Below are 22,639 nucleotides of genomic sequence, written 5' to 3'. Positions count from 1 at the left end.
ACAAGAAATTATTTCTGCCGAGGTGATCGGTGTGTCTACAGGCAATGCTGCTTCATTTGGCGGATACAGGAGACATTGTGACAATTTAGAATTTTGCGACAAGAGGGAATACAGCCAATTCCATTCAAATCTCACGTGTGACTGGTCCTGCTGACTCAATACAAATTGAAAATCGCCAGTCATTTCCTGTTCACTTTAACAGCTTTAGAAAACAGCTACATCAGAAATAATGTTTCAGCCAGTTCAAATGCTGATCATTCAGCTGGATTGTGCATGAACAGGAAATAAATGAAGCACTGCGTATCCAATCAAGATCAACATTGGAATAAGTATTTTATACATCTCACAATTTTGAATTATCATTTTGAATGATTTTAAAAATACCATTTGAAAGGCAAAAGTTAACTTAAAATACATGTAAACACTCACCGCAGCAGCTGCTCGATTGTTGTATCTGTAAGACCCTTTAATAGATGTTGGGTCAACTGATGATGCATTGGTAATGAAGGCAGTTAAGTACAAAACTGTAGCACCCAAGTTAAAATATAGACTCTACGGAGAGAGTGAAAAACAGATGTAAGTTGCCTCACAAGCTGCAATAAACACATTTAACGTATTTCTTTCTCATCTTAGACTGCCTGGGTCACAAATGCAAAATTAAAATCTGGGATTTTAAAGTTAAGGGATGTTTAAGGGAAGCAGAGATTTTCAAGTCCTGTGGAGTGTCACTATTTTTCATTCATGGGATGTGGGTATCACTGGCTGGGCCAGCATTTATTGTCCATCCTAATAACCCTCAAAATTAATGGCTTGCTAGGCCACATCAGAGGGCAATTAAAGTCAACTGTTTGATTTGATTTATTGTCACATGTACCGAGGTACAGTGAAAAGTATTGTTCTGTGTACAGCCCAGACAGATCATTCCATACATTAAAAAACATAGGACATACATAAATACATAGGCACAGGCATCGGGTGAGCAGATGGAGTGCAGTACTACCCAGTTGAGATGATGTGTAAAGAGATCAGTTCAGTCCACAAGAGGGTTGTTCAGGAATCTGGTTACAAAGGTGAAGAAGCTGTTTTTGAACCTGTTAGTGAGTGTTCTCAGCCTTGTGTCACCTGCCCAGTGGAAGAAGTTGAGAGAGAGAATAACCCAGGTGGAAGGAGTCTTTGATGCTGCCTGCTTTCCCAAGGCAGTGGAAGGTGTAGACAGAGTCAATGGATGGGTTCGTGTAATGGACTGGGTTGTGTTCACGACTCTCTGTAGTTTCTTACTGTCTTGGGCTAAGCAGTTACCATACCAGGCTGTGATGCAGCCCGATCGGATGCCTTCTGCAGTGCACCTGTAAAAGTTGGTAAGAGTCAATGTGGACAGGCCAAATTCGCTTAGTTCCCTGAGGAAGTATAGACGCGGTTGTGTTTCTTGGTTGTAGCGTCGACGTGGGCGGACCAGGACAGATTGTTAGTGATGTGCGCACCTAGGAATTTGAAGCTGTCAACCATCTCCAACTGGGCAACATTTATGCAGACCAGGGCGTGTACGAAACTTTGCTCAACTCCTTAAATTTTGTTGACATTGAGGGAGAGATTGTGGTCACGAAACTGGAGTCACATGTAGGCCAGACCTAAGACATTAGCAAACCAGATGAGTTTGTATTATGAACCAGGTGGGACAATATCATGGCCATCACTAGACTTTTAATTTCAGATTTTGATGGGAGTTCAAATTTCACCATCTGTCCTGGTGGGATTTGAACCCTTCTTCCCAGAACATTCCCCTGCTGGGTCTTTGAATTACTAATCCATTGACAATACAGTACTACTATGCCACTGCCTCCTACTCCAAAAAATCCTCCCCAGTTAAAAAATCCTCCCCATATCTTATGTAGTGCTACCTCCTGCTGTATAAAAGTGTTCACAGATAACCCTTTCCCAAATAGGTCTTCGTTCATGTATGAACCTAGCTGGAATGTTCAACCATAGGTTAGGCTAGGTTATGATGCCTCCCACCTTCACCATTGGGCCTCATGTTATCTCAGCTCAGATCATCTAACTCGGCATAACCTGAGCTTAATGCACAATTTTTAGCCAAGGTTTATGAAGACTCTGATGTTGAAAAAGAAAATTACTTTTTTTCATACTTTTTTTTAAATGTCTTATTTCAGTCGGAAGGCAAAACATAGGAATTGCTGCTGTGATCACCTAATAGATCAGCCGTTCTGCATGTATGTCAAAATCTCAAAATGAAACCTCTGAATAAATCCAGAGTTTAAAGGTACAGGCTACAGCCTGAAGTTTGCCATATTGATGGCTGCACCTCAGGATCCAGAGTGGACAAGACCAGGCGGCACTCTGGTCCCATTAGGTTAACACCCATTGAAGTGTCAATTTCAGCAAAGTTTATGAAGGGTTAAAACATAATTGTAAGCTTTCAGATTCTGCACCTACATATTAAATAATTTGCAGAGGATTTGGAAACTGGATTAATACAGCCTGCAATGAAGCAAATTTTATATCCAGATTTCCATGATGCCCACTTTGTTTTTTGGTCGTTCATCTTTTCCAGCTGCAAGCTTCAGGTTCTGTTAATGTAACATTTCATCTCAGGAGGGGAAGAAAACTCATCTATTGGGAGAAATATTATATTTTGAGGATCGATGCTTGATTTAAAAAAACAACTTGGTCAAAAAGTCTGACAACAACCGAATGTAATGATAAAGAATAATGTTCATTTTCACATATCGAATAAGAATCTTTCACTTAGAACTTAATTGGATACGCAAATCTAAATAATCCAACTCAGTAGATTGGTTGCTTTGCAATTTGTTGAGGTCTAGAGTTCTTTCTATGGAAGAACACTTGGTACAGCTACAAGCGTTATAAAAGCCCAATTGCATTCCATCTTGAGATTTCATCTCCATAACCACCCAGCAGCTGGGTTGTAAAGTTCACTCCTCCCTCAGTGCTAAGTACAGCCCATCTTATATTCTGTATACTACAAAAATAACCTATCACACAGCTTTAAAAAAATGTAACCAAGAACAATTGTAATGACAACATGGGTTGTGGTGCAATTCTCCAACCACTCCCTCAGCCAAGGATGGCCCCGTGTTGAGACAGACTAGATCTTCTGGGGCTGGTTTAGCACACTGGGCTAAATCGCTGGCTCTGAAAACAGACCAAGGCAGGCCAGCAGCACGGTTCAATTCCTGTACCAGCCTCCCTGAAAAGGCGCCGGAATGTGGCGACTAGGGTCTTTTCACAGTAACTTCATTGAAGCCTACTCGTGACAATAAGCGATTTTCATTTTCATTTCATTTTTTGAAGGAAAACAAGTTATCAAGGGATATAGTTGAAATGGAAAGGCTCCATCTGGGATTCAAAAGGTGATTTACTGAAAGGTCAAAAACCCCAAAAAGTGTGAAGCTCCATTACACAATAAAAAAAAATTAACACGGGCTTTGTACGATAAACCAGAGTACAGAAAATAAAATCAAAAAAACTAAGCAGTGAAAGTGGCTATTTGGCCCATTGTGCTGGCTCGTTGAAAGAGCTACCCAATTAGTCCTAGTGCCCTACAACTTCCCCCGCCCCCAAGTATACATCCAATTCCCTATTGAAGGTTACTACTGAATCTGCTTCTTCCACAATTTCAGGTGCATCATTTTTATGCCTCAAAAATCTCCTCATATCGCCTCTTGATCCTTCATCAATTACTTTCCAAGAAAATATGGCACGGAGAAACAAGTGAGTTCAGCCAGAATACTATCATGTACTAGCACTACTTTGGCGAAATTAACTTTTATGGCGGTGGGAATTTTTGAATCTCGGGAACCGATTAACTGAAGTAAATTGTTGGGTGACTTGCTGCCTGTTCACTGTAGTCGCAGATCCCACTTGTTTCACTTATACTGGGAGTACCATTTATATAGATTTTCTACTTTTTGAAAGGGAAATTCAACCTACCAGATGCAGCCAAGGCACCATTGGCAGTTTAGGTGTCAGGCTCAACAAGTAGAAGGTAAAGATAACAACGGTGAGTATCCATAGGAAGATGGCCACAAAGATCACCCATCCAAAGGCACCATCACCAGTGGAGATTGTTGAACCAGCAATCAACGCCCACACCAACAAACCACAAACCTGCACAGAACAAAATAAAACATATAGAAAAAATTATACGAGTTTACATAGCATCTTTTACTCAAGGTGTCACTAAATGCTTCACAGTCAATGAAGTACTTTGAGATGTAGTCACTATGCGAAGAAACACAACCACTTTCCACACAGCAAACGCCTGCAAAACTGCAATGAGCTAACGCCCAGATAATGTGTTTTAGGAACGACGGCAGTTGCACCAATGTTGGCCAGGACACTGGAAATAAACCCCCTGCTTTCCTTCAAAACACTGTTACAAGACCTTCTACGTCCACTTTGGATTATTGATTTGTCTGAAAGACAGGGGGGGGGGGTTCACCTTGATTATAATGCTCAAGTCTTGGAATTTTTTTAAAGTTTAGAGTACCCAATTATTCCCCCCCCTCCCCCCCACAATTAAGTGGCAAGTTAGCAAGGCTAATCCACCTATCCTGCGTATTTTTTTGGGTTGTGGGGGCGAGACTTACGCAGACTCAGTGGGAATGTGCAAACTCCACACAGACAGGTGACCTGGGGCCAGGACCGAACCCGGGTCTCAAGTCTTTGGAATGGGATTGAACCCATAGCCTTCTATAACTGAGCCATAGACGACACTCAACACAAAGCTGAGAATAGTAAGGGCTTATTTTCTTTTGCTTGGTATAACAGAACTTGAGAATTGCTGAAAATAACGAGACTTGCTGTCAAAACCTTTAAGAAACAACAATTTATACTGCAAGAGGGTGCTGATTGGTTGGCAGGCAAGTGGAATCTGATTGGCAAAGGCTTAGCCATGAACAATGCACAGTTAACTGCCAAGCTTTTTGTGTAAATTCAAACTATACAATTTAACGCCATCCTGCGTTATGGAAATGAACCTTGGCAAAAACCACAGCATCTCTCTCTCTCTAAGCCTTGGAGGACAGCATTTGTTTCCTCCACCACCTAGAGGGCAATGTGTGGAGGGAAGAGATTCCAAGTATGTATGATCAGATTGAGATGGTCTTTCTCACCACAGTCAAACTAAGTCTTGGTGCTTGCTTGAAAGATCTGGCGATACAAGCTGGGGCAGGGAGGGGGGTGGTCCGCTTCCCAAACCTACCATACTATTACTGACCGGTGAATGTGGAGAAGGTGTGGGGCTCGGTTATGATGGAGGAGGGCTCATGTAGGGGGTCAGGATTGAGGGCTTTGGTAATGGCACCGCTAGCGACGGCTCAAGGTAAGTATTCGGTGAGTCCAGTGGTGGTTGCCACTTTGATCTGGAGGCAGGTTAGATGGCACTTTAGGCTGGGGGCTGTGACGGGGCATTGGGGTGGGGGGGGCAGAGAAAATGCCGATTAGGGGGAATCATGGGTTTGAGCCAGGGATGATAAATGAGAGGGGGATTAATGAAATTAAAGATGTTTCTTGGGGGCTTGCGAGCTTGGAGGAGCTGTGAGAGAAGTACAGGTCGGCTCAAGATGGGTTTAGGTTCCAGCAGGTTTGAGATATTGTAAAGAAGGTTTCCTCGACTTTCCTGACACGCCAGGCTCCTCACTGTTGGAAGCAGTGCTGTCGGCGGGAAGGGTGGGGGGGGAGGACCGGCATGTTATGGGAGGATTCAGGATGAGGCTAGGGTGTCTTTGCAGAGTGTTTATGGTGAAATGGGAGGAAGAGCTGGGGAATGGGGGAAATGGAACAGGGACGATGGTGTGAGGTGCTGCAAAGGGTGAACGTCTCAACCTCGTGCGGTAGGTTGGGGCTGATACAATTGAAAGATGCGTATAGGACACTACTCACAAAATCAATGATGAGCCGGCTGTTTTGGGGGGGGGGGGGGGGGAAAGAGATGTTGGACAGTAATGGGGGAGGGACCCCTCAAACCATGTTCATGTGTTTTGGTCCTGCCCGAAGCTGGAAAGGTACTGGCGGAAGGTATTTAGTAATTTCTCTTGGTGTTGCATATGGATGTGGAGCTTGGTTTCCCCAGAAGCCATCTTTGAGGTGTGGGACCAGTCCAAGGTGTGGGGATAGACGTTTTAGCATTCATCTCACTGATCGCTCATAGGTGGGTCCTGCTGGGGTGGAGGTCAGCTTCTCCGCCCTGTGCCTTGGCATGGCAGGGGGACCTGCTTGAGTTTTTGACCCTGGAGAAGGTGAAGTTTGAGCTGAGGAAGCGAAGGAAAGATTCTACAATTCTTGGGGTTTATCATGCACTTTTGGGAGATGGTTGCCATTAAATGCTTGGGGGGGGGGGCTTGTTGGTGTTTTGTAATACAAGTTGATATTTTAGGTTTTACATTGTTGTGGTTGTTTTGTTGTTGTTTTCTTATATTTGGTATGGAAATTGCAGAAAATATGGCCAATAAAAACATTAAGAAAAAAGATAGATCTGGAATGAGGCATTCTTCCAAATCGCTTTGAAAGTCTGCTCAGGGAACAATCCAACAGGATCTCCCATCTCCCTTTCCCTGCAGGGCCTCTAGGACATTAAGTGCAGACCATTACTGAACGGTCAAAGGTGTTTTTCTGCATAAACCTTTCCATGATGGACAAGTAGCATAACCCAGTCCAACTGCTTTGAAAAGTTTCACAATAACATGGCCAAACCCATTCTTCACGAAAATAAGGAAGCTCAGCACTTGGGTGTGTGTGTGTGTGTACCCAAGGTCATTGCACAGCTTGACATAACTGCACACAAAAGGTGGCCACCAGGACAAGGGCAATGTTGGGCATATCTTTCCCTCCCCCTTTATCTAGTGATTATTACATCTTGACCCTGCAATCACAGTCCATTTTAAACTTCTAGATAAAGCAGGTGGCGGCTCGGGTGATCACCCTGGTGTAGATGTGAGGAATGGGCCCGACATGCACGATATAAAAACAACACTAAGAGCACATCACACCTGATGACCAGGTTCTCACTTGCAATGGAGGGAGAGTGTTACTCCCACGTTCCCAGTTCAGCAACGTGCTCCTTCTAGTTTTTAAAAAGCGGGCACCCAGGCCTTTCTGAACCCTACCGCCAACACCTTGGGAGGCAATTTGACTGGATGGTGAGGGGGACAAGGATTGATTAGCTCTGCTACCAAAGAACATGGCCTCAGTGTGATTTGCCATGACTCCCGAGGCTTATTTGAACTGGTTGCATAATGAAAGCAAAATACTGCAGATGCTGGACATCGGAAAGAAAAATAGAATGTGACAGACCTGCTGGGTTTTTCCAGAATAGTCTGTTTTTATTTCAGACTGGTTGCAGTACCTAAATCTGTACATCAATGCTAGATCCAAGCAGAAGACGGCGACATCGTCCATGTACGGGGGGAGCTTTGATCAGGGGGCTTCTGCTGCCCACAATTTCCAGCCCTCTTCCTGATAGATTGTACATAACATTTGATACGGCACACACCAAACAAGACCAGACAAGGAAGGGAGACAGGGAATAGCCTCTCTGGACTCCAGATTGATTAAATTCCCACCGATTACAAATACCGACTTATCCAACTGCAGAGTCCCTACCCAAACCCCATTTTGGAGAACACATTCATCATTAGGTGTGCAATATTCTCTCAAAAGCCTTCTCCCAATCCAAGGTGATGAAGCATGTGTCCACTCCCCTGTCCAGCACACAGCCTTCTGCTACTTGAGGGTATAATTGCCTATCAGAGCCTATCAGAGCTCTTCCTTCCAGGTACAGTACCAATTCCAGAGCAGATTTGACCCAATTGGCAGTGACCTTGGACAGAATTTTGTAGAGCCCGTGGTCAGCAGTAAAATGTGCCGCCAATGTCTAAATTTCCTCTCCTTTCACTTGTAGAATAAGGTGATCATGGATCCTAGATTAGTACAAAATGTTATCGGGGAAATGTATTCTAGTATGTAGTTTAAATTTTAATCTCATTCATTTAAACATGGCCTTTTTGCCCCCACTTTCTGCATTTTAAAGGAGAGTGGTTTGTACAAAGTAGAAAGCATTCATTAGGACATGTCCTCTTAATTTGAGGTCACATTACAGCTGTGCTCAAGATGTAATTAGTGTCAGGAATAATTGACACTTCTTTTTAAATATTACTCAATGATTTTTGTAGAATCCTTACCGTGCAGAAGCAGGCCATTTGGCCCATTGAATCTGTACCCTCCCCCCCCACCTTGGTTAAATAGCCTATTGTTGCTCAGGGGCATAGGACTGACAGCATCTATAGCCACTGACTTTGGCAGACACAAGACACAATATTTTAAAACTGCCCTAAATGAAGCATTTGGTGTTTATAAATCCTTCATCATAAAATAACGAGGCACAAGAATCAAACCGTTCTTTAAGGACTGATTCTTTCTCCTCCACTCCTGCATTTCTATTGTCAAACTGCTGCAGTGAAAACACTGGCCTCAGTGTTGCAATTTTCATTAGGCTTGTAATGTGTTGTCATAGTGCATGACGTGCTTCAATAAGCTTCCCTTGTCACTACAAAAAGTCTCTTGAAATGTAATCCTATGTCATCAGGGCATTGTTGTTCCTTAGAGTGCAACAGCATTAATTTGTAAAGTGCAGAAATGAGCCCAATTTATATCACAGCGAGAATAGCAGTATGAGGCATTACAAGCATTAATGGGCTAATGAGGCAAAAGTCAAATCGGGTTTCCCACTTAAACCCATTCTCTGCTGGAAAATGCTCGTGTGTGGATGGTGGGGTGGCCAAAATGTGATGTCCCCTTTAATCAAACCGTTCAACCAGCACTTAAATGGAGGTACCATAGAGCACTGTACCCTCCTCTCTGAATGGACAAACTATTTTCATTTCATTCTGCCCCTTACACAATCCAGCCTGAAGCACATGTCAAAATCACCATTACTAGCTTAGAAATGAGGATCAGAATACTAGAGGGGAAATGTAAACTTTAAAAAAAAGTTGACTTCTAATTCATTTACTTTCAAATGCACTAAATACCAATACAAGACTCATGATTATGTTTTGAGAGTCTTCTCCAGATTATATTATTATTTTTCCTAATTTAGAGTAACTAATATTTTTTTTTTCCAATTAAGTGGCCAATCCGCCTACCCTGCACATCTTTGGGTTGTGGTGGCGAGACCCACGCAGACACGGGGAGAATGTGCAAACTCCACACGGGCAGGGACCCGGGATCGAACCCGGGTCCTCAGCGCCATGGGGCACCGCCCAAACTCCAGATTGTATTTATTTTTTTAAATTTAGAATACCCAATTCATTTTTTCCAATTAAGAGGCAATTTAGCATGTTCAATCCACCTACCCTGAACATCTTTGGGTTGTGGGGGCGAAACCCACGCAAACACGGGGAGAATGTGCAAACTCCACATGGACAGTGACCCAGAGCCGGGATCGAACCTGGGACTTCGGCCCCGTGAGGCAGCAGTGCTTACCACTGCGCTGCCCAAGATTGTATTTAAATGTGGTCCTAACAAGACATTATCTTTTAACATCAGGTGTTTCCTCCCCCTCAGACCACAAAAATGAATATGTTTTCATGGATGCAAATCAAGTCCTTCATCACTTCTATTGTTGTTAACGTACAGGAAGTTTATGTAGCTGATTACTAGACCAATAAACCAGATGTGGAAAATCCCCTCAGTTGTGACATTGATCTTAATAATTCTGATATTTTGTGGATTTGCACCCAGTAGTGGAAGAGCTATGTTTTTTTGATGTTAATGTGCTACATGTTGCCATCTCCTATACATTATTGCATGCCTACATTGGCCAATGGCAATGCAACAATATGGGGGTAGCACCTGTTCTCCAAACTTCTGCCATTTGCGCAGTGCATAACGCAAAGTTTGTTGTTGAATTTAATAATGAAGTGTGGATCAAATACAAACAGATTTGCAAAAGCAGATGGGCCTGTATAGTTGCACTGAACATCAGTGCTTATTGTGCCAATTGTTTTAAGATCTTACAGATGTTTACTAAGATGACACACTTCAGAGAAGATCAGGTTTCCCTGTCATCTCCCCCCCCCCCCCCCCCCCCCCCTTAAGGGTTCCTGACCTTCCACAAGGATATTTCCAACTGAATAATTCCCAGTTCAAGCATGACTGGAAGCACTGTACAAAGCTCCATTACAAAGACAACAGGCACAGGACATTGGAGTTGGAGCACTTGTTCAACTGCTACTTAAAATAAAACTCATTATGCCAGATACTTTGATGCCATGTCACTTGAGCCCTCCCATTTAATGCCAAACAATATTGTTTTGTTGCAGAGCTCATTGCAGGTCGTAGCCTCTCCAACAGGTAGCAGATGTCTTTTTAAAATTTTAATCATCCATCAGGAGGGATCCATTTTCATTTTAAAAACAAGTACAACAACAGAAAGGTTGTTGGAAGATGAGGGCAGATGAAGAAAAACTGAAACCAGCTTAGTTAAATAAACATGAGACATCAGCTAAAAACTAGAGGGGAGGGAAATCACGGGGCAGCTACTGTGATTCCTATTTCTATTGCCTTGGACTTATTCTCATTAACTTAGCATGGAATCCTTCAAAGATCCACTAGAGAAACATCTCCTCCTGCTTCAGATTCCATGCCTAAGGGGGCATTGGCAATCATGGACTTCCATTGGATTGGTCCATGATTATTCCACTTAGCAAAATACTGCAATGGTGTCCCATTGCCTTCTGCAGTATAGCTGACCAGGAAATCCTCCTGCTAGCAGATGTATTGGAACGGTTTACAGGATCATAATTACAATGTTTGGCTGTTACATGAATGTATCTTCCATGGCCATCAAGTCCTGAAGTGGAAGAACCGCTGCCACATGGTGCTGAGAGCCCTGGGTCGATCCTGGCCCTGGGTCACTGTCCGTGTGGAGTTTGCACCTTCTTCCAGGTGTTTATGTGGGTCTCAACCCCACAATCCAAGGATGTGCATGATGGGTGGATTGGCCACACTAAATTGCCCCTTGGAGGAAAAAAAAAATTGGGTACTCAAAGATACAACATGGAATTCCAAAAGGAAGATCGTAAATGACCAACTTTATTGAATCAAAAACAGAACATGCTGGAAAATCCTGGCAGGCCTGACACCATCCGTGGGGAGAACACAGAGCTAATGTTGAGTCTGGACCCCTATCCAATATTGAATACTTTGAACAGCAGGAAACGTATAACACACACAAGATCAGTGGTACCAACCTTTTTAGTCACACGGCACACTTCACCGAGACAATTCCACAGCATACACACTTTTTTTCAGCTGAATCGATTGCTCATGAACACCCCATAATGTAGTAGCAAACCAACAGTGGCCAATCAAGGGGCGGGCACAGGGTGCACCCCAATTCAGCAATCCACAACACATCAAGTGTTTCCTCATTGTGTGCGTAGCCACTCTGTGTGGGTGCACAGTTTAAAACAGCATTTGGACTGAACTTCAGTTTAATTCAAAGCTGTTATATCCAGTTCAACAATAGGTATTAGACATGACGATATAGCAACCAATACTAATAAAAAACATTATCACACTGGAATATAACTGATGCCCGCACTATATGAAAACAACCATTCTTACATTTTGTGCATGCGAGGTTTAAAATTTGTCCTCAACAAGATGCATATCTTTTATTTGTTCTCTTAACAGAGTTTGCAATGGCATCATTTTGTTACACTCTGTAATTCTGTTACATATCCCTGCTGTGTGCCAAATAGGTCCACTATATTCAATATTAGATAATGACTACACTATTTAATTCTAAGGGGGGGGGGTGAGAAGGATTGCTTCATTTTTATTCTATGACCCGTTTTAGGTTTTCTATTGTTGGGTTGTTCTGTTTTATTTTGTATGGTGAAAATTATGAAAATATGGATAATAAAAATCTTTTCTAAAAAAGATAATGATTACATACTTTACCAAGATTGTAGATTTTTAAGTTGGGTGCAAGAACACCATGTACTATTGGAATTTTCAACCATAATATTTGCTACCTTGCTTTACGAGTGTATGAAGATGATTAGCTGAAAAGGTATTAGAATAAATACTTGAATACTCGCCAGAGGTGTGGTGATCCTCAGGTTAAACCACTAGCATCAGCTCTCCTCCTCAAATGGGAAAGCAGCCTATAGTCATCTGGGACTATGGCAACTTTACCTTTAGAATATAAACAGGTGCATATATTTCCCCACCATCTTACTGTTTTGTATCGTTGAATACACTTTGATTAAACTATACATTCTGTCTGAATAAATCAATAATCCTGGGGGCGCGGTTGGGACATTTTGCATACGTTCAATGAATGGCCAATTTTCACCAGGTGCTCAGAGTCTTGGACCCAGTCTCCAAAATCCAGGCCTAAGACAAAAAATGAAGGCTCCCAGGGAGAGCCGCAGTTTCTCCGGGGATTTTCTCCATTGAGGATTTGACCGCCTCGCCTGATGCCTCCGGCTCCATGGCAACAACTATGGCCTCTCCCGCCCGTTTCCCCCCAACCCCGGCCTCAAACTGGAGCAGGAGCACACTCACCTTTTCAAAATCAAAGATGCAGGTCGCTTGCGAGCTACCCCGATAATCCTTTCCCCAAACCAGTCTATGTTTTACAATGTTCTGATTTTCACAAAGCAGCTCAACAATAGCTCCACACTCCTGCTAGTTGAAAACATTCCGTCCAACACAAACCAGCTCCATCAATTCCCATCATCAACACACAGGGAGCGTTTGCACCCTCTCGTAATGACATGACCAGTGTATATTGCCCACTCGGAATCAAGTTCATTCAAAGCACAGAATAGGAAACATGCTGTGGAAATGTTGCTTTATTCCAACGCATTGAAAGTGAAGCATGTTAAAGAAAAACTGCCAATGAAGGAATAAGTTGCTCACAGTCAGGCGAACCAGTCACCGGTGAGTGAAAAATCAATCCGTTGAATTTGATATTTGGTCCCAGAATTCAGCACAGCTGCAAGGAGGGGGAAAATGATCTTTGCACCTTGCTTTCAACTAAAGATTCCTTTGTGCTTATAACAAACACCTCAAGTTTGTTGCTATTATAACTGAGGAGGGATAGGCGAGGGGGTCACAGCAGGCAGCTGTTGGGAAAAGGTTTTGAACACAGCATTCAAGCTGCAACTACTGTGGGAGCCAGGCAGTCGCCGAGAGAGAAAATATTGGGACTTGTCGGGTGGCTTGGTGCAAGGGCACATGTGCAGGAATGTTGGCGGCTGTGACATACTTGCACCCTTCTCGCGACACACCAGTTGGGAATCATTACACTAGATGCAATATTTTTCTTTTTATAAATTTACAGTATCAAATTCTCCCCCCCCCTAAAAAAGGGGCAATTTAGCATGGCCAATCCACCTAACCTGCACATCTTTGGGTTGTGGGGGTGAGACCCATACAAACACGGGGAGAATGTTCATGTTCAAACTCCACACGGAGAGCAACCCAGGGCCGGGATCGAACCTGGGATCTCAGCGCTGTGAGGCAGCAGTGCTAACCACTGTGCTGCCCCCCACCAGATGCAATATATTTGGATTCCAAAAAGCGTTTGCTCAGATTACCCCATAGTACACTCATTACCAAGGTCAGAAAATGTGGAGTCAGGGGATAAGTCGTAGAATTAACAGCATTGGTTACAAAACAGACAGACAGGGATTGAAAGGTAGTTACTTGGATTGGCAAGTGACAGGAAGTGATGGATGGGTGCTGGACCATTGTTATTCACCATTTACAAGTGACAGGAAGTAATGGATGGGTGCTGGACCATTGTTATTCACCATTTACAAGTGACAGGAAGTAATGGATGGGTGCTGGACCATTGTTATTCACCATTTACAAGAGCCACTTGGACTCCAGAATTGAAAGTACAATTTCAAAAATTGTGACTGACAGCAGTTTAGAGGGCATGGTTAATGTAGAGAACAACAACTGCAAAATAAAAATACAGGATTACTAAATTTGTAGAATGATCATGAATGAATGGTAATACAAGTGAAAGTGAGGAAATACATTTTAGTTGGAAGGCGGCCATGAACTTTGGGAAAGTAAGTGTCCAAATTGTGCAGAGGAAGATGGGCATTGGAAGTGGTGGTGGATAAAATAGCATCACAGGCTAATGAGGCCATAAAAAGCAAATAAGCCACTGTCGTCCTTTTCTAGATGACAAGCAGAGAAGTCATGTTAAACTTGTATAGAACCTTGGGTTAGACCACACGGGAATGCTTTGAATAGCTCTCGTCTCTGTACCCATGAAAGATGTAGAAGCAGCCGAGAAGGTGCAAAACTGATTGACTGAAGTGATGCCAGAATGGAGAGGTGATACCCATCAGAAAAGATTAAACAGGCTGGGGCTCTTTTCTCTAGAAAACAGAAGGCTGAATGGTGACCTGATTGGGCCTTCAAAATGATGAAAGGGTTTGATGGGGTGGACAGATGTTTCCACTTCTGGCCAAGAGCAGAATCAAGAGCCATAAATTTAAGATGGTCATTAATAAATCTAATAGGAGGTAACTTCTTTACCTAGACATTGTTAGAATGTGGAACGCATTACCACAGGGAACAGTGAGATGAACAGCATAGATGCACTTAAGGGGAACTAGATCAGCACATCAGGGAGAACAAAGTAGAGTGTTACATTAGAGGGGTGGAAGTAAGTTCATTTGGAGCTTAAACACTGGCATTGACCTGTCGCTTCGAATGGGGTGTGTTCTGGAAACTAATACTTTGCAACTTCAAATGATTGCTCATTTCTTCTGGTAGGCAATTAATAAGAATGGTACATTCCAAGTCACGGCACCACATACTTGGGGTCAGCAAATAAAGTTATAGAATTGATGCTTGTTTGGAGTTTAAAAATTACATTAATTGCAAACCAAACAATTGCCCTTATACGCACAAAGCTATTTAGAAGGCTTCGGTCAGCTTTGTAACACAGGGTGATTGCATTCAAGTAAGTTTGCTGTTCCCAGACTTCAGTGAAACACAATTGGGTTTCAAAGTCCATACAAGGAAGGAATGTGGCACAGGAGAATGTTTAACACACCTTTGTTAGCTGATAACTGACATTTTGAAATTCCTATTTCTCATTCTCTGACTCACTTAGGCAGAAGTGTAAGCATCTATTGGACAACTGGCATCCTCTACTAATTAACTATTTAATCTCTACATAGATAGGTAGCCTGGATGACTCAATCTTTGAAGTGGTGCACATTTGCCAGATACATAGAATTGTGGGTAAGTACAATCAGAGTAATTGTATAACAAATGAGGGCAGTTGACAAATGGATTGAAAGCGAATGCTAAAATAAGTTGGTAGTCAGAAAAAAAACCAATCTCCCAAAATTAACTTTGAAGTGAATAATATGGAAATAGAATAAAAATGGTTTACAAGGGGAATGTGAGAACCTTAGGATAAATGGGAAACTATTCAGCCTCTGTTGCTATTGGGGCAGGGGGACGATCCCTCTCGATACGAACTGGATCGGACTCATCGGTCGTGGAGGCCTATACCAAAGGAGAGTGAGCTGCCTAGAGTAGTAATTGTGTGTTTCCAGGAGGTACAGCGTGAAGGAGAAGGTCCTGTGCTGGGCAAAGCAGAAGGAGGTGGTGCAGTGGTCTGGAGCTTGTATATGCATATACCAGGACTTTACGGTGGAGCTGGCGAGGAGGCCGGAGGCCTTCAGGGTGAAAAAGGCACTGTACATCAGCAAGGTGCAGTGCGGCATAGTATATCCAGCGAAGCTGAGGGTGACCTACAAATCCAAGGACTTTATTTTGGGACGGCGGAAGCAGCGAGGAGTTTGCGAAGGCAGAAGGACTGTGGCAGAATCGAGAAATGGGACTGAGTGGGTCGTGTACGGATGTAGCCTCATGTAACTTTATTTTTTCATTGCGTGTTGGTGTATGTACTAAATGAGTCGATGCTGTATATTTGGACAAGTCAAGAGTTGGGGCTTTCATTTGCAATGATGGTTCTTTGGGGCTTGGGTGTGTATGCGGGGGTTGTGTGCTAAAGGGAATTTCTTGGTTTTCCTGGGACCGGGCAAGGGGGAAGGAGACCCGGGCGGGGGCCTCCACGCTGGCCAGTTTAAGCCAGCCAGTGAACGGGAATGAGGTGGAGGGAGGGGCTGCGGCCATCGGAGCCTGGTAGAACAGGTTTCGGTGAGTCAAGTTGGGGGAAGGAGTTTACAAGAGGAAGTGGAGGGGGGGGGTGCGGTGTCTACAATTCATGGGTGTCATTCACTGTACTCTTTTCGGGGATTGGATGGCGTTGAATATTGGGGGGGGGGGGGGGGGGGGGGGGGGGACTGTTATGTCAATGGTGACCATAGGCAATTCCTGATTCCTTTTTTCCTCCTTGTGAGGTTTTGTTTTATTTGATGCTTATATTGTCAGGTGGGCCATTGTTGTTAATAAGGGGATAGGCACTGTATTTGTTACCATTTACTGTTTGTTGGTGGGGTGTAATTTCTGAAGAAAATGGAGAATAAATATATTTTAAAAAAACTATTCAGCCTCTCAAGTCTGTTGACCATTCAATCAGGTCATTGCTGATATGAATGGCCAGAAGCAAAGAAACTGCATGTGAGGCTGCAATTAACTCAATCATGGACCACATCATATGCGCCCCCCCCCCCCCCCCCCCCAAATGCTTCTAGCCCTTTGGACCATTTTAATGTTACCTTTCTAGCCTCAGCCCAGTCTGCTGGTTGAGCACCAACTGGAAAGAGCTCCAGAAGATCTCCCAACTGACCAAGGTGCCCGTCATGGTATATAGACACACACACACACAATGATATACAGACAAGCAGCTAATGGACACAGAGAACAGGACATGACCAATAAGCAGGCAGGACACTCAGGGATGGGATCTGACTATAAAAGACATGAGGCACTCACTCCACCTCTTTCCACTGGTGAACATCTAGAGTCAGTCAAGGGTGTTGTTACAATCTCACACCTCCACCACGTGGCTAAGAGCTAGTCTGGTTCAGTCAGACAGAGTAACCACACTTAAGTTAGCAGAGAGTCAAACTCACAGAGAACTGTGCTAACTGTGCCATTAGTTCAATAAACCTGATTGAACTAACTTCAAGGTCTGGAGTATCTTTTTGATCTATGCTGCATCCAGTTGCAGCCAGTGTACCTAACATGACACCAACCACCATCACAAAGAGCTGCAGAAGATCTCCTGACTAACCGTGCAGCCAGCCACCATCACTGAACTCCTCAAAGCCAGTTTGATTTTAAAAGTTGAGTCCAGGAGTCCTTTCTGTTGATTTCCTTTGTTCCCATTTATTTTATTTTATTATTTTTGATCCATGGACCCATAATCATTTTTGATCCGTGGACCCATAATTGGATCGTGTCTTTAAGCAGAAGAGTGCTTTCCAGGACAGTGTTCCTAGGTATGTATTTTGGAGAGGAGAAACCAGACTAGTCAGCACCAAGCGTCTTAAAAACCAGTTTTGGAAGAAGTTGATCATTTCAATTATAATTACTGTTAGTGATAAAAGTTACTTGCGTTTAAATTTTAAAACAAAATCTAATTTCACCTGTGTTGAGACTCCGGGATAAGTGGGGCTGGAGTTGACCGTGCACTAGCCTCGGGAGTTGTAAAAGCCTGACGAGCAGTCCGAGCACAAATCAGATTGTGCTGCATAGTCATTCATTTCAAGGATTTTGGGGCTGTCTCCAACCAGAAACTCATCTGGACTGAACTCTGCCACGAAGCTTACGTCCTCTGGAATCAAAGGTAAGTTTATAGAAAGGCCCAGTATGCTCAACTCTGGCTTTGCAAGAGTTATCTAATTCGTCCCATCCCCCTATTTCCCCCCCCCCCCCCCCCCCCCCCCCCCATTGCTCTACCAATTTCTCCCTTCGAGTATTTATCAAATTCACATTTGGAAGCTACCACGGAATGTACTTCCACCACTCTTTCAGGTACTGTATTCCAGTCATTGTGATGCTTGCATCTAACAAGAAGTCACCTTGGTTTTTTGCCTTTAATCTGGATTCTTACTCTTATGATGTTTGAATAAGTTTCTCCTTATTTACTCATCAAAACCCTCGATTAATTTGGATAGCTCAAAATCCCCACTCAACTTTCTCTGCACTAAGGAAAACAATCCCAGCTTCACTAGTCTCATCACTGAGTTGAGGTCCCACATTTCTGGTACCATTCTAGTAAACGTCCTCTGCACCCTCTCCAATGCCTTGACTTTCTTCCATGTGTCCAGATATTAGACATTACTCCAGCTGGGGCCCAAGCAATATTTTGTATCGGTTCAGTATAACCCTCTTCACATCTGTACTATATACCTCTATTCATAAAGCTAAGAAACCTGTTCTGCTGCCCCCAGATCGCTTTTTAAATTGTCCCATTTATTTGAAACTGCGTCTCGCTCTCACTAAAATGAATCACTTCACACTCTCGGCTTTGAGCTGGATCTGCCATCATCCATTTCACCAATCTATATCCGCCAAGTCTTTTCCATTTCATAGAATCATACAATTAACAGTGCAGAAGGAGGTTATTCAGCCCATCGCCTCTGCCCTGGCCCTAGGAAAGAGCACCCTACTCAAGCCCAAACTTCACCCTATCTCCGTAACCCAGTAACCCCACCTAACATTTTTTTGTTTGGACACCAAGGGCAATTTAGCATGGCCGATCCACTTTACCTGCACATCTTTGGACTGTGGGAGGAAACTGGAGCACACGGAGGAAACCCACGCAGACACGGGGAGAACGTGCAGACTCCAGAGTGACCCAAGCCAGGAATCGAACCTGGGACCCTGGAGCTGTGAAACACCAGTGCTAACCACTGTGCTACCCTGCCACCCTCAATTGTTAAACATACCTAGTTCATAGTAATAGTTGAGAGGTAACTTGTAGTTCTAGGAAGGTTATAGAAAATGGAATAAATGCAACTAAGGCAGCCTGAAGACTTTTACACTTAAAAGATTGTGGCTGTGTGGACTCAGGGTGACCATCTAGAAAAAGGTATTATAAAAAGCAGATGAAGTTACTTAGCTGGAGAATTGGAGTTAAGGGGTGGGATTCCCTGTCCCACCGTGCAGAGTGCACGGCCGGTGGGATTCCCCATCCTGCCAGCTGGCCAATGGGGTTTCCCATTGTGGGCAGCCCCACGCCATTGAAAACAATCCCTGGGCATGGATGCGCTGCCAGCACAACATAGAATCACACCAGAAGAGAATCCAGCCCAAGGTGTCCACACTGCTTGCAAAATAACAGCCCCGAAAGTCATTTTGTTTCTGGAGTTGGAGAGACAATTCAATTTTAAAAGCATTCATTGAGGCCTGGAATGCTATGTCATGGTGAAGGGTAGTGCTTACAAAGTTCCAGGAACCATTTTATAGCTCTGTGCGGTTATGGCTCAAAAGCCCTGGGAGCCATAGCTTGATATCGCCAAACAGATTGGTGAAATCCATGGGCAGTGCAAGCAAGCCCAGTGAAGCTAGCCAGCTATTAAGAGTTGGAATTGTGCAAGCAGAGGCTGGGGTGCAGACTCAGAAATCTCGGGGAAGGAAGCATCGGAGAGGAGGTTGAAATCCTGGGAGTTGGGCAGTCATTGAGGCATTTTGAGTTGGCGTGGCTTTGAGGAAATTCAGAGACTGGTCATTGAAAGGGAGACAGTTTCAATGGGATTGGTAGACTTAATGTTTACAGACATCTGGGTGGAGTGCTGATAAAGTCATGGAATCTGGCTTGGTTGCATTGGCTGATAATTGTGCAGTGTTGTGTGTTCAATCACAGTTTGCCTCTTATTCCACATCAACTCTGAATGTTAAGAGTACAAAATAGATATTGTAAAATGGTTTTATCTTTCTGCTCTTGTACAGTAAACTTCACTTGTTCAAAATCAGTGGAAACCTGTGGCTTTATTCCCTTAGTTAGTGTCTTGAACCTCAAACATTGTCTACATTAAAAACCATAAGTTATTGGTCCTTAACCAATTCTTTTCCAAAAGCCTTGGGGCTTGGTCTAGGATCCAACAGTATTTTCTATCACTGTTCAGAACATAGAACACACAGTGCAGAAGGAGGCTATTCGGTCCACTGAGTCTGCACTGACCCACCCCCCCACCCCCACAACCTAATTCACCATTACTCTCTGCTTGTCCATTAACCAACTTCACTACCACTGCCTCCATCCATTTTATCAAATCTATTATTTTCTACCTTATCAAATGCATTGTGAAAGATACACACTACCCTCATTAACTTGTTTTGCTACTTCAAGAAACTCTACAAAATTAGTCGAATATAGTTTCTTTTAACAAATCCTGATTTTAATTTATTAACCCATATTTTCCCCAAGTGATTATTAATCCTTTTTTTTATAGGCAACTGGATTCTCTACTTTGTAGTCAAACTTTAATATCTCCTTTTCTGTTTCAATTTGACCCCTGTACCTTTAGTCAATGGGGATATTCTAGCTTTGGAAGCACTTTCCACCCACCTCCCCTCTCCGTCCACACAGCAGCTACTACATATCTGACCCTTCTCTTTGAAGGTTTCCCATTGTTCAATTACAGTTTTATTAACCAATTTTCAATTTCAATCCATCCAGGCCAGGTCCCTTTCAACTCACTGAAGTTAGACCTCCTCCAGTTAAAATAACTTTTATGCTTGATTGTATCTCCACAACTGTTCAAAATTTAACAATATTATAATCACTGTTCCTCAAACGCTTTCCCACTGAAACATGACCCATTTCATTCCTCATTTCCTTCCTTAAAACCTACTACATCTCCAACATTCCCATTTTAATGGATCAACCCAAAATATCAAATGTTTTTCTCCACAGATGATTCCAGCATTTTTATTGCTTCTTCCTTCCTTGTTCGTTAGAAACTCACTAAAATCAAGAAATTTGTTCACATTTCAGCAATACCTCTACCTCTTGGTCCTTCAGACTGTTATTATCCCAGTCTGTATTCAAAGAATTGAAGTTTCTCCCTTAGCACTACTTTGTAATTGCTGAAAAAGAGATATGGGGCGTGATTCTCTGGCCGCGTTGCGCACAAGCGAGAGCACAACCCCGCCAGAGAATGCCAGAAGAGGCCTGCAGTGAGCCTCCAGACAGGCTCCGCGCCACATGAGATTCTCTGAAGTCCTGCGAGACGTCAGAGTCAGAATGTTGCCCCAAATGGGCGGGTCCAAATGATGCTTGCAGAAGTAGGACGCAAACCTATTTATGACTTTTCTGCCCGGGATCCACCGGCCTCCCCTGGCAAACGTGCACCAGGCGGAACGGTACCCCTGGTTGGTCAGGGTAAATGCAGGGTGCCCCCTGGCATGTGGGCACCTCGGCACTGCCACCCCAGTACTGCCAAGGTGCCTTGGTGGCACTGCCAAGTTGGCTGGAGGAGTACTACCTGGATGCCACGGTGGGGTCCTACAAGGGAGGGGTGCTGCAAAGGAGCTTGAGGGTCCTGAAGAAGGGAGACCCCCAGGGACCCCATAGCAGGGTGTGCTCACTTGTGGGGGGAGGGGGGAAAAGAGTGTCCCATGTGTGTGGGCGGATCCATAAGCTCACTTAGAGATCAGGGCACCCTTTCAAAATGGCGGCCCAATCTCGTAGTTCAGCTCCTCAGTGCCAAAAGAAATTCTAGGTGTGGGCTAAACTGGTGAGAAACTCCCCAGGACCAAATAAAGTGACTGGGTTTCATTGAATAGCGGTGAGGAACTCACCAGCATAGCCAATGGGAAACTCCCTGAAAAACCCGTCATAAATGAACTTAGAAATTTTTTGGGAGAATGGTGCAGCTTTTCATCTTACACTCATCAGGACACTTTAAGAATACCATTTAAAGGAAAATAACAATTTATTGGAGAATGCACTCTCTCGTATGCTATAAATTATTCTCTCTCTCCCTCCTCCCCCTCTCTCTCTCTCTCTCTCCCTTATATTAGTATTCTTGAAATGCCCTGATGAGTACATGATGAAAACCTTTGACATGCCTTTTTTTTTCCTGGTTCTGTCCTATCCAGCAACTGTCTACCTTGTAGTTCTTTCATCTTTTCAGCAAGTTGCTCCTCTATCTCCTTCCTACTATTTAGTGGTCTATAGTGTCAGTTCATGTAAATCGCTCCTCTATAGAGTCACAGTCATTTACAGCATAGAAGGAGATTGTTCAGCCTGCCAAGTCTATGCTCGCTCCATGTTGAGCGATTAAGTCGGTGCCATTATTTCTCAAATCTAACCAAACCCTCTCCTTGGCTCCCTCTCTAAAAATCAGAATGTGGGAGTAGGCCATTCAGCCCATTAGAGCCAGCTCCACCATTCAAATACATCATGGCTGATCATCTACCTCTTAGGCCATTCCTCACTATCCTCATATCACTAATGTCTTCGTATACAGAAATCTCTTGATTTCAGTGTTGAATAATTTAGCTTCTACAGCCCTCTGGGGTAGATATTCACCACCCTCAAGTGACAAAATTCCTTCTCACCTCAGTCTTAAATGGCCTGTCTGCTATTCTGAGCCAGTCCCCTAGTTCTAGGCTCACCAGCCAGGGCAAT

At 43.6% G+C, this 22,639-nt stretch overlaps 1 protein-coding gene across 1 annotated transcript in view; it reads right to left on the bottom strand.

Moving 5' to 3' along the window:
• The window catches only part of LOC119971390 (plasmolipin-like), a 34,725-nt gene that overhangs the window by 4,672 nt on the left and 7,414 nt on the right, over positions 1-22,639 (bottom strand). The window contains exons 2-3 of the mRNA XM_038806859.1: positions 3,970-4,146; positions 430-552 (exon numbers count right to left, since the gene is read on the bottom strand). Coding sequence (XP_038662787.1) covers positions 430-552; positions 3,970-4,146 — 300 coding nt within the window. The remainder of the gene's footprint in view (positions 1-429; positions 553-3,969; positions 4,147-22,639) is intronic.

This window comes from Scyliorhinus canicula, chromosome 9 (genome assembly GCF_902713615.1).
Source record: "Scyliorhinus canicula chromosome 9, sScyCan1.1, whole genome shotgun sequence".
Classification (NCBI taxonomy): Eukaryota; Metazoa; Chordata; class Chondrichthyes; order Carcharhiniformes; family Scyliorhinidae; genus Scyliorhinus; species Scyliorhinus canicula.
This window is presented reverse-complemented; position numbering and strand designations above follow the sequence as displayed.